The sequence below is a fragment of the Octopus bimaculoides genome, chromosome 13, assembly GCF_046866305.1.
Source record: "Octopus bimaculoides isolate indiv1 chromosome 13, ASM4686630v1, whole genome shotgun sequence".
NCBI lineage: Eukaryota > Metazoa > Mollusca > Cephalopoda > Octopoda > Octopodidae > Octopus > Octopus bimaculoides.
The window spans coordinates 10,807,312-10,821,170 of NC_142940.1; the positions used below are offsets into that span (position 1 = coordinate 10,807,312).

General features: G+C 32.2%; 1 protein-coding gene and 1 long non-coding RNA gene across 50 annotated transcripts in view; one reads left to right on the plus strand and one right to left on the minus strand.

The window, feature by feature from the left end:
* The window catches only part of LOC128249270 (uncharacterized), a 3,988-nt gene extending 3,639 nt beyond the window's left edge, over window positions 1–349 (plus strand). Inside the window, exon 3 of the long non-coding RNA XR_016243970.1 lies at window positions 216–349. This is a non-coding gene — a long non-coding RNA (uncharacterized LOC128249270). The remainder of the gene's footprint in view (window positions 1–215) is intronic.
* Window positions 1–13,859, minus strand: part of LOC106881827 (uncharacterized) — a 399,079-nt gene that overhangs the window by 210,717 nt on the left and 174,503 nt on the right. The window contains exon 3 of one of the 49 annotated variants that reach the window (XM_089361534.1): window positions 12,698–12,780. The exons of the other annotated variants lie outside the window; for them this stretch is intronic. Coding sequence (XP_089217660.1) covers window positions 12,698–12,780 — 83 coding nt within the window. The remainder of the gene's footprint in view (window positions 1–12,697; window positions 12,781–13,859) is intronic. 49 annotated transcript variants of the gene reach the window in all.

Consider the following 13,859-nt stretch of genomic DNA (forward strand, 5'->3'; position numbering starts at 1 on the left):
AGAAGTTTGTATCATAGAACCAGTGGTAGTCTTGGACAGATGAATATTAAAAGGTTTAATGACATAATATGAAATCTTATAGGTGTAAATGTGTGTCATAAAATTTCATTGAGGTGCTCGCAACCAGCTGCATCTTATCTGCATGGGAGAGGGAGAGTCTTCTAAATTTATAAGTATAGATTTAACTGTTTTTTTTTTTATATATATATTTACAGTGGGTGTGGTCTTAAGAATATATACGAAAGAGAAAGCAAAAGAAAAAGGAGTGAGAAAGCTAAACGAGAAAGGACATATGAAGAGATAATGATAGAAAGAAAGAATGACTGCGAAGGAGAGGAATAAGTAAGAGGTCTATGACCTTCACAACTGTATATTTTGTTGCATCTGTGTTTGTATGAATCTCTGAAAGGTAAGAGCATAAGGACACCAACTTTAAAACTATGACAATTCTTCTTCAAGCAGCTGCAACCAAAATAGATGTAATTACATTTTGATCTGGAAGGAAAAGAAAATGGTTTTCCAAATTTTTTTAAATTTCAAAATTGTGTATGTGTGTATTGAATGTGCTTAAATAAATAAATATGTATATATATATATATATATATATATATATATATATATATATATATGTATATTATAATAATAATATTAGGGATAAAATCCAAAATTACAGGTAAAAACTCAATTAAAATGAATTTATTAAAAATTAAAATTAAATTAAGTTTCACAGTATAAAATAGATGTGTGTGTGTGTGTGTGTGTGTGTGTTTATATATATATAATTGTGTATGTGTTTTATATATTTATATATGTTTGCGCGCGCGCACGCACGCACACGCACACACACGCACACACACGCACACACGCACGCATACACGCACACATGCACACACACACACACACACACACACACACATAAAATATATAGTTTTAGGGAAAATATCCAAGTTTCAAGAACTCATCGATGAAAATCCACTATCACATGTAGAAAAATTAATAATTAAAAGCACAATAAATTAGTATAATATAAAACAAAGTAAATATCATAAGATAAAGATAATATTATTATCTTTATCTTATGATATTTACTTTGTATTATATAATACTAATTTATTGTGCTTTTAATTATTAATTTTTCTATATGTGATAGTGGATTTTCATCGATGAGTTCTTGAAACTTGGTTATTTTCCCTAAAACTATATATTTTATCTATAAAGCTTAATTTAATTTGAATTTTTTATAAATTGATTTTAATTGAGTTTTTACCTGTAATTTTGGATTTTGTCCCTAATATTATATATATATATATATATATATATATATATATATATATATATATATCAATATATATATATATATATATATATATATATATATATATCAATATATATATATATATATATATATATATATATATCAATATATATATATATATATATATATATATATATATATATATATATATATATATATATATATATATATATATATATATATATATATATATATATATATATCAATATATATATATATATATATATATATATATTTAAAACTGAAAGGCTTGACACCACCCCCGCCCACCCGACAAAAACAAAACTAAACTCTTACTCATCTCTACTACACAAACCAGATGCTGTCCTTTTAGCCATCTACTACATTACCACTATATTTATCAAACGTGTGTGTGTGTCCTTGTCTAGACATCACATGCAAATGCCTGGCTTTTGAAAGGCCTGTCAGCTCATAGTTACCCTGTACCCTAGAACTAACTACCTTTGAAGTTACCCTGTTTCTACAGATCCTAGGTTAGGAGTTTTTCTGCTAAGATGCGGCTTAAGGCAGATTTGGGTGCCATTTTCTCACAGGTCAATCAACCACATAAAAGCTATTTCATTGGTTCACAACAGAATGAAGAACAGAACATAATAGTCTAATATAAGACAACATAATTGATATTTACAGTTCTATATTTAAGAGATGAGGAATTCTGTACATTATTTACATTCAACGGATATTTGTCCTCATCTTGTTCGTTGTTAACACAACGTTCCGGCTGATATACCCTCCAGCCTTCTTCAGGTGTCTTGGGGAAATTTCGAACCTGGGTTCTCATTCCTAAGGTATTTTTCGATGTTATTATTATTATTATTAGTGTTCAGGTCAATCCTTGGAATCAAACTCGGAATCTTGGGGTTAGTAGCCCACGCTCTTAACCACTATGCCATATGCCTGTAATTGATATTTAATCATTATTATCATCACCATCTAACATCTGTTTTTCCATGCTGGTATGGGTTGAACTGTTTGACAAACTGTGTCAAACTCCTACTGTCAGCTTTGGCATGGTTTCTATGGCTGGATGCCCTTCCTAATGCCAACCACTTTAGAGAGGGTACTGGGTGCTTTTTACATAGCATCAGCACCTGATGATTTCATATCTCTCTCCCTCTCTCTCTCTTAATTTGTTTAATAATTTGGTAACAAAATTAAGCCAACTTCCATTATTTTGTACATTTATATATATTTATTTGCTTGTTTATCTTAAATATCAATGTGAATAACAAAGAATAAATTATAATATGCAAAAAAGGAAAACAAATAAAAATAAGCAAAAATTATAATTAAATAAATTACAAAATAAAACTGTAGGAATTTTTGTTAAAAGGAATAAAAATAAAATTAAAAAATTCCATCTCATTTCACAAAATAATTTTTAGATTATCTACTTTAAAAAAAAACAAAAACCTCTCTGTAAACAATATTTGTGGTGATGGCTTTTGTGGAATGGAAACGGTAAATCAAAATGCCAAACGTTTAACATTTTAGCTGATGATGATGATGATGATGGGACATATGATGATAATGAAGAGAGGGGTGATCATGATGATGAGAGAATGATGACAATGATTTTGCTGTTGATGATGATGATGAAGAGAATGATGACAGAATGATGACAATGTTGATTTTGTTGCTGATGACAACAATGATTATGATGATGGTGATGATGATGATGGGGAGATAACAATGACGATGTTGGTTTTGATACTGATGACAACAATGATGACAAGGGATTGATGATGAGAATGAAGATGACGATGATGATGATGATGTGTTGTCAGTAATATTATCATTGTTGTTTGGCTCTAGGTCAGCACTGATTATGGAAAGTTGGTCAGATCTCTGGCCAATGGTATTCCAACCATGGCTATTGTTCAGCCCCACACAGATATATATATATATATATATACATATACTTAAATGCACTACGGCCATGACCATCCCATCTAATTTTTAGACAAATTATAGTCAAGGACAACATATTTTCAAAACACTAGACTGTGATTTCAGGGAGATTTGGCTACCATTTCTAAGAGGTCAAACACTCCCTCACACTTCCATGTGCTTAGTTTGAAGAATAATTTTATCATTACTTAAGCTCAATGTTTTCATGACAATATTTCTAAAGCATACTATTCATGCATCTAAATTAATTTTGAAAATAACCAAAAATTTGGAACGATTTAATGAAAGAACCTTTTCATTATTGTAGCTGGCAATTTGGGAGTATAACTCAACAAAAGACCCTCACATAAAATTTTGATGGATGGTTTTAATCTAAAAATGACTCTAGGGTACCATGGCCCTTTTTAACTATTTCACAAAAAGTTAAAATAATAGAATAACAAAATGACACAATTACACAGAGTAATTAACAAAGCTAGTTAAAATTAAACAAGTTATGCTAATTAGATTGTCTGTATAGTAATGAACATCTAGATTAATGATAAAGTTTTGACATGAATCCCTGAAGACATGTTGCTTTTGTCAGTTTTATCACTGCAGTCATTTTCTTCATTTCTTTCCTCAGAATATAATAAAAGTTATTTTTACATCACTACTGCTGTTCCCAGCATTATCAATAACCTGATCACTATTAGTGTTATCAATCATGTCACTCATCCTCCTATAAAATTATTAGAAATTACTAAAAAAAAAAAAAAATGCCAAAAACTGACAGGAAACTTCTGAAAACTATACCTGTTAACTGTATGATGTAATCTGCAACATGATTGGTTTGTGATGAAGTTGCTAACCAATCAAGAAGAGGGTTACATTTGTCGGCTGATATATTAGTGATTGTAGTCGTTTTTTGCTACATCACTGAGTTTAATATATTACTATAAGGGCTAAATTAAGGATTTTGTGTTAAAGACTAGAAACAGTTGCAGATGGGTTGATATTGAAATGGTTAAAGAACATCAAAATACAAATCAGAATCTTGAAATACCTGGCTGTGATCCTCTAATAAGCGAAGAACATATTCAATGATATCATTTGGTACACCAGAAAACTACCCGTTGAAATGTACACAATGGGGTACACTTCAATTTGAAGGATAATGAGTGAGGAAGGCTGGCTCCTGAACAGACACAGTAAAATGAGCCATTATAGGATTAGAAAGAGATGTTTGGAAAAGTGAAGGGAAGTCTAAGTGTAGGTGGGGAAATATAATCCAATTTCACAAAATAATTTTTAGATTACTAATTTTGAAACCTTTCCACTAAATAACAATACACTTCTAATATAGCTTTAGTATAATGAAAATGGTAAAATGAAATGTCAAATTTTTAACATTTTAGTTTATCGAAATTCAGATGGTAATGAGAATTGGGAAGATGCGGTAGTGAAGAAAATGCCAAATTTTTCATACTTTCATTTCTAACAACAACAACAGCAGAAGACTACAACAATAGGAAAAACAGGATGATCAAAGGAGATAAAAGCATAAATAGAAGAGGAATCCAAGCAGATAAAAACAATGGTGAGAATGGGGAAGAAAAGGAACTGGTATTGCATGAATAATTAATTTATGAGAAGAACTGAAAGTGAAGACATAACACAAGAGCTGTGAATTTGAAGACAGAACTTTAAATCATAAAATGTAACATTAAACAGAAGAGAGCAAGAATTGGTTAAAAAATGGACAAGTTTATAAAAGACAAATAGAATCTTTGATCATGGATGAGAAAGCAGCTGGAGATAAATATTGTATTGCCACTGCAAAAGTAAAAATTGCCAAAAGTTAACAAAATAGCCAAATTCAAATATCTAGCAGAGTAAACAGATGAAAGCGTTATACATTTAGAACTAATAAACTCACTCACTATATTGAGGAAACTTTTGTACAAATGATATGCTTCTGGTTGATCTGAATATGGAAAATGTAGGGACACCCACAAAAATTGGCAACATATAGATCTATGGATGTGGAGTATTAGCAAAAAGTGAAATGTTGTACTTCACTGAGTCACTCCACATCCCAGTGCTGCTGCACGTGTTGTGTAGTTACTAATGTTTCATAAATTTCACAGTCCAAAGCATAGAAATAAATAAACTTTTTATCTTTTACTTGCTTCAGTCATTAGACTGTGGCCATGCTGGGGAACTGCCTTGAAGAATTTTTAGTCACATCTATTAACCCCCATACTTACTGTCAGTCTCTTTTGCCAAACCACTAAGTTACAGGATGTAAACACATCAACACCAGTTGCCAAGCAGTGGTGGGGGACATACACAAACACAAAGACACACATATATATACATATGACAGGCTTCTTTCAGTTTCCGTCGACCAAACTTACTCACAAGGCTTTGGTTGGCCTGAGATTATAGTAGAAGACACTTGCCCAAGGTTCCACACAGCAGGACTGAACCCTGAGCCATGTGGTTGAGGAGCAAGTTTCTTACTACACTTCCATATCCACAATTATAAATAGATAAATAACATGATGGATGATGTCACAGAAGCAATGTAACCCAGAACAAACAGACATCATCACAGAATACTTTTGGCTAAAGGTAAACATGGCTACATGATTTTGATCACAGGGTAAAGGAGTAACGATCCCCTTCAGTCATGAATGACCATGGGATTGCATCTAGAAACCTCCAATTTGAGTCTGGGTAAATTTGTTTATGAAAGACCAGCAGTCACCCATGCATATCAGCCTCTCCTTCCACACTACCGTTGTTATCAAAGGGAAAGGCAAAGGGGCCGATACAGCTTGGCACCAGTGACGTCGCAACTCATTTTTACAGCTGAGTGAACTGGAGCAACGGGAAATAAAATCTCTTGCTCAAGAACCCAACACACAGCCCAGTCCAGGTATTGAACTCATTATGATTTTGATCGTAGCACAACTCAATCATGGCTGTTAACCTGGGGCTAAAAAACAACAACAAAACATCTGATTTCAAATAAAGTAAGGGTCTTGTATATGCTGTATAGTGAGTTGGAAATCTTCAATGAAAAGAGACTATTTTCATGCAATTTAGAAGATTCCTTTTGATTCTCTTAGAAACGGTTTGTCTTCTTTGGCATGGATTTATCAGGTTTCATTTGCAAAGGATCAAATAAACAAATTTTCAGAAAAAAACCTTCTTCTTTCCTTTCCCCCTACCTAAAGAAAAAAGGGGGCAATTTTTCCAGTGCCATATTGTATATATTGCAAACTTGTAATGAGTTGTGGTTGTTTATTTTCTTTTTTTTTTTTTATAGAAAAATGTTAGCTTTTAGTACCAAGATTTATTCTAAATATTCCTGTTTTTTTTCTTTTTGATAAAGGAATTTTATAAACATTTGAATCAAAATAAAATGAAAGTGAAAAAAAAAAAAAGTTGAAATTCAGATTGTTTTGATTTATATCTTTTCTTTTTTAAATTTAAATTTCAGTGTATTATTTTGTTGGTTTGTTTAATTCTGTTTTTCAACTCTGTGTCTTTCAGTAACCAAGAGTTACAACTACTACTGTTGACAGTGTTTGGGACCTCTTAACAAAACCTCTGTAACTCTGACCCACTTACTGGAACCCTAGTTAATTTTGGTCAAAAATTAGTACCCCTTGGGGGACAGGAGATAGGGGAAATGGGGGAAGGGAAGGTAGGCAAAGGCTGTAAAGGTTGGGTAGGTTGAAGGGTGACTGTAGGAAGCGATGAATACAGGGGTGGGGATAGCCAATGGTGCATGCGCTAGGAAAGGTAAAGAGATAGATTTATACACACACACGCACACACATACATACATGTGGCAGGTGGATAGCAGAATAAATACAGTATCAGAAAAAATACTTTTGCAAAATTTAGTTATGTTCCTTTGGATTAAGAGTTAATATGTAGTCCAGTTCCGTTTAACCATTCTGAGATTGGTAAAATCCATAGCAGTCAATAAAATGAATACTGAACTCTGTGTAATTGACTATATACTGCAGCAAATTACAAAGTTTAAATCATGACATAGCATAACTATAACTCTGTTCATGTGAGAAGCCAAGTTATTGGCCAATCAGCAGCCATACTTCATGTGATAGATCAATCTAGATCCTTCTGGAACGTTTCTCTACAAAGGTTATACAAAGACTTGTTTTAGTGCCAACTTTCATAGTGTGCAGCAATCTGCAGACCTACAACTCACTCTCCTGCCATTTATAATAGTTATTATCATGACTATCTGCTCAACCTGGATATGTCGATATAGTTGGCCGATATGAGTTTACCATGTATATTTTCTCCCGTCTTGACAAATCTCAGTATAGAGCTTTTGTAATCAACTAAGTGGGGGTGCTGAAAAGTTCATGGCTCTGGGTAAAAGAAAATACAGGAATATCAGTTAATTATGATTTTATTGAACATATTCCCCTCTCAGATTTGTGGTGGTTCTTCAGCTTTTCTAAGCCCTGTAAAAGAACTCAGAAGGTTAGTCCTCCAACCAAGCCTTTCACAATACCCTTAAAGCCAGGAACTTTTTGGCACCCCTCGTATATTTTCTCCTGCCTTGACAAACCTCAGTACAGGGCTTTTGTAATCAACTATTTACGAACACCACTGAATTATTCCTTCAATTGTGTTCACCTGTTGTGGAACTTTATAGTCCAGGTCCAACCTCAATATTATGTGTGTGGCAGAATACAAGTTACTCTTTTACTCTTTTACTTGTTTCAGTCATTTGACTGTGGCCATGCTGGAGCACCGCCTTTTAGTCGAACAAATGTTTGCTTGATGTTGTTATATCACTCATACACAACCTCACACGCATACCCTCCTAAGTAACAGCACAACTGAAGGAAGTGCCTCATTATGGCACAATTCAAAAACTGAAACTAATGAAAGAAATAAAAAACTGGAATGGAACTCTTCACTTTCTTATCTGTGGTTGCTCTATCTGAATGACACTAAAATGTTGCCAAACTTTAAAAATAAAATAATTTATAGAAATCCATAATAAACAGTCACATACTTCATATAAAAGTAAACGAAATAACAAACAAAGTTAAATTTAATTGCTGCCAAATGGTTGTAGTTATTTGGGTTTAGGTGTGGGCTACAATAAAATAAAATGCAATGCTAAAGATAATAATAATAATAATAATAATGATAATAATAATAATGATGAAGATAATAATTATGAATGTTAAATTATGATGATGATTATATACACCCAAAAATGCTTTCTTTTTTGTTTTTTTCTGTTTACATACGATTTTCTATATTGGCAGAAATCTACCATTTTTGACAGAGAATGGTGTAGTTGATTGAATGAAATCAAACAAATGACAAGAAATCCATATCTCTTTTTCATCAGGGAAGAATTAACAGATAAAAGAGACACCCCCATCACTACCATTCTAGGGAGTGGGGGAATCTTCCATAGTCCTGGCCAGACCAAAGCCCTGTGAGTGAATTTCATAGATGGGAACTGAAAGAAGCCTATCATAAAAGTGCTTGTGCAGTGTCACGTAAAAGTGCCTGTGTGGTATCATGGAAAAACACCCAGTGTCACGTAAAATCACTCAGCACACTCTGTAAAGTGGTTGGCATTAGGAAGGGCATCCAACCATAGAAACCATGCAAAAACAGACTGGAGTCTGGTGCAGCTCCTCATCTCTTGTAAATGATCCAACCCATTCCAGCACAGACAATAGTTGTTAGATGATGATGATTTTTTATATATATATAAGTACTGTTGTTTCTGTGAAAAATCATGACCAACCATTAAGCAGTGCAGTTCGTGTCTGAAGAATAAGGGTAAATATTACTTTGTCTGGAAACAGATAATTGTTGGCAACATGAAGAGTATCTGGCCATAGAAAATCTTCTTCAATAAATTTCATGTGACCAATGGAAGCATGGAAAAATTGAGGTTAAGATAATGATGATATACATGTCTATATATATTTATAGTGTGTCTGTAAAGTTTTCTTCACTCATCTGACTGGAGTATCGATTAGATATGTGCAGGGCAACAAATGGAAGCTACACAGAACTGTACTAATCTGTACGTAAACTTTATTAGTTGGTCTCTTACTCAACATGGATGTGAAATGTGTAATGTTGCAAGTTAAATCAATAAAGTTCTGAAATTCCACCGTGACTTTACGAACACATTGTATGTACATGTATATGTGTGTTTGTGAGCACGGCTGTGTGGTTTGGGAGCTTGTTTCTTAATTATGGCTGAGAGTCTAGTCCCAATGTGCAACACCAAAGGTGTCACACATGCTGATTAATGCCTTGCAAGTGAATTTGATAGATGGAAAGCATAAAAAGCCCATCGTATGTATGTATGTATATATATATATATATATACACACACACACACATATATACATAAACACACATATACATATATATAGTATATATATATATATATATATATATATATATATATGGGAGAATATACAAATAATAACAACAGGCGAGGACAGGTGGTGTAAATAACAAAAGTATATATTAGTATGACGCTCGGGAATACGGAAAGTCTTTGACGTTTCGAGCTACGCTCTTCAACAGAAAGAATACGGAGACAAGGAGAAAAACACGGAGAAAAAAAATTGAATAGTGTTCAGTCAACGGTCAATCATAATAATGGCCGATCATAACAATGACTGACCGGAAGTTAGAAATTCTTATTTCAGGAGAGCTAAGAAAGGGGGAGATAACAAACGGTGATCGGGAATGAGGGGCTGTGTGTGGGAGGTAGAATGCTGGTGATCTTGACGTATGTAGTGTGAAAATGGGGAAGGGAGTATATATATATATATATATATATATGTGATGGGGTGGCGTATATCGCTTTGGCTTGGCATCATGTGCTGGTTGTATCTGAGTGTTGCCAACATACAAATAATATAGTTCATTTCCAATATTCCATGAAAAAAAAAAAAAAAAACTATCGAGCCATGGGGAAATATTACCATGCTTGGAAACAGGCAAGTGTTGACAACAGGTAAAACATCCAGCCCAAGAAAATCTGTTTCAACAAATTCCATCTGACCCATGTAAGCATGGAAAAATGGACATTAAACTAGTTGTGACAATGATGATGACAAATATGAGTATACAGGTCTATTGTGAATGGAATATTTTCATAGGCATCACTTGTTCTCTCGCTCTCTCATGTATGTGTATATGTGTGTGTGCGTGCACACGTGGTTGTGTAAATACATAACTTGAAAGCTTATTAACCAGAACTTCGATACATTAATGTCTTGCAGTATCAATATACTAATTCATTAAACTGGTTAACAGACTCTCACACTACTTATTTAACTAATACTATTTGTTATATTATATTAATATGTTAATATCTCTAATAGCTTCTGAGGAAGCAGTAGTTTAGCCTACTGCTACTAAATGGTAAGAAGAGATTGGCTGGCTGTTTTGCTTCATAATAGCCATCGTCCAAGTAAGGAGAGGGTCTGTCTACTCTGTTGGATAATTAATAGCAGGAGAATGAGTATCAGAAGAATCAACTGTGCTATTCAAAGCTTCAAGTTGTTATCAGTGTCAGGTTGTTGAAAGAATACTGAAGAGTATGCAACATCAGCAAATGGCAGTGGTGAGAGTTGGATTATATGAGTTTCATTATCAATGGAGACCGTTCCTAAGACATGGTTATAGGAAAATGGTGATGCCAGTATATATATATTAGTGCATATTTTTATATTGGAATAAAAACAATTTTACATTAAATTGAAGAATTACTCAGTACATTTGGTAGAGTATAAATTTATCATTCTTCAACAAGAATAGTAAAGATAGTGATTTTGGAGTTTTAGTCAGCTAAGCCATTATCAGACTATATATATATGTAAGTCAGTAAATAGTGGGGTTGTGTTAACCGCACGTGGAGAAATAATAGGAAAATGAAGAATAAGGCAGAATGCTAAATTGGAAGCATATTTTAATAAAGATTTCTAACCGGCTTTCATTGTGAAGCAAATTTTCAAGAAGGAGAATGAAAATGTTTTTTTACAAAGAAGTACAAAATGAAGAAAATAATATAAAAATAAAAATAATATATAAAAAAATAACTATACCAATACATTATATTGTCTTTGAGCTTTTGAAGTTCAATGGTAGTTGATGTATATAATGGTTGGAAAAATAAGGATGCATGAGAATTAAGAGTTGTGTTAGGTTTAAAGAAAGGGTTAAAAGTTTGTGTTAAGCAGGAAGTGTGGTGTCAAAACAGGAAGTGTGTGTGTAAGGGGAGACAAATGTTTTTAGTTGGAGTTATGAACTCTTTTTCAACAGGAAGTTTATGTTGAAAAAGAGTTCATAACTCCAACTAAAAGCATTTGTCTCCCCTTACATACACTTCCTGTTGTGACACCACACTTCCTGCTTAACACAAACTTTTAACCCTTTCTTTAAACCTAACACAACTTAATTCTCATGCATCCTTATTTTTCCAACCATTATATACATCAACTACCATTGAACTTCAAAAGCTCAAAGACAATATAATGTATTGGTATAGTTATTTTTTTATATATTATTTTTATTTTTATATTATTTTCTTCATTTTGTACTTCTTTGTAAAAAACATTTTCATTCTCCTTCTTGAAAATTTGCTTCACAATGAAAGCCGGTTAGAAATCTTTATTAAAATATGCTTCTAATTTAGCATTCTGCCTTATTCTTCATTTTCCTATATATATATATATATATACACACACATACATACATACATATACATATATATACACACACACACACATATATATGTATATATATATGTATATATATATATATATATATATATATATATATATATATATATAGTCACACACGTGTATATATTTTCCACAATTTACAATGAAGAATTAAATCCCAAATAAACTAAAATACACACACACACAAACCCACACAAATATACACACCCCAACACCCTCATACACAAGCACATAGAAAGTGGTTCAACCAAAACGTACTTCTTTCAAATTTAGTTCTCAATATAAGATGTGAGTGTAGAGTTTTATATTCTTTTATTATTCAGAACTTAGCACAATGTATGTTTCAATAAATGTCTTACCAACATAAGACTTGTTTGAAATGAACATTGAGCCGATCTACTGCTGTTAAATGGTAAGGTTAAAAATGTATTAAAAGTTTTTTTTTACATTCATATATTTTTTGTGTGATTAAAACAAATTCAACTTTTTATCATAAGAGGAAATATTTTTTGTTCTATGTTTTCATATGTGTGAAAAGAAAAATACAACAATATGTTTTCACAGAATAAATGCTTTTGTATTACAGTTTAATTGAAAATATATTGTTGTATATATTCATAGAATTATCAGAAAATAAAAAAAAAGAGAAACATATATAAAAATATAAAATACTAATTACCTTTTGTTTTTCTGTTTGTGTTTTGTTTTTGAGCTTTTTGTTTGATTTTTTTTTTATAACAAAAACAAAAAAGTATTTATTACCTGCAAAAAAAAAAAAGAAAAACAATTTCATTAGAGAAAATATATAAATTTAAGAATGATTTTTATCAACAATTATTCTGTAGAAAAAAATTACTAACAGTCACTTCTACTTTCCTGCAGCAACCAATTTTCATTCTTTTATGTTTACTTGGGGTTCTCTTGCATCTCTATTTCAACAAGTATGAAAAAATCTGTGTCACTGATGAGGTCATCACAAGACTGAAACATGTCTGGAGTCATCTCCCATATTTACAGAAATAATAATAAAAAAAAAAACAAGCATTAGTCAATTACTAGTTCTGTCTTGTTTTTTTTGCCTCATCAATTATTATTTATGTATTTAAAAATTTTTTAATGCTCAGGACATTATGTTAACATTAACTCAACTATTGTCATTCTATACCAAAGATAGTTTGGATAGATGTATCATTAGAGTATTGGATTACAAGAAAATGGTCAGTAGTTCACATCCTGTTACTGATAATACATTAGGTCAATTAAATATATAAATATTAAGGAAGCTATTGTTACGAAGATGACAATTTCCTATTGAACTCATTTCAGAGAGCGTGTTACTATTACCTTGCTCTGATATCATGTGACAGTCACAAACGAGTGTCTGCCACTATCATGCATCTAGTGTCCTTTCGTTTTCAACGTTTTTTGAAAAACATGTCTAGTCATGGGGAAATGTTACCTTATGTGGAAACAGGTGAGGGCTGCTGACAGGAAGGACATCTGGCTATAGAATATATATATATATATATATATATATATATATATATATATATATATATATATATGTATGTATGTATGTATATATATATATATATATATATATATATATATATATACACCACAGGAATGGATGTGTGGTAAGTAGCTTGCTTACCAGCCACATGGTTCTGGGTTCAGTACCACTGCGTGGCACCTTGGACAAGTGTCTTCTACTATAGGCTCGGACCGACCAAAGCCTTGTGAGTGGATTCGGTAGATGGAAACTGAAAGAAGTCTGTCTTATATATATATATCGTCATCGTCGTTTAACGTCCGCTTTCCATGCTAGCCTGGGTTGGACG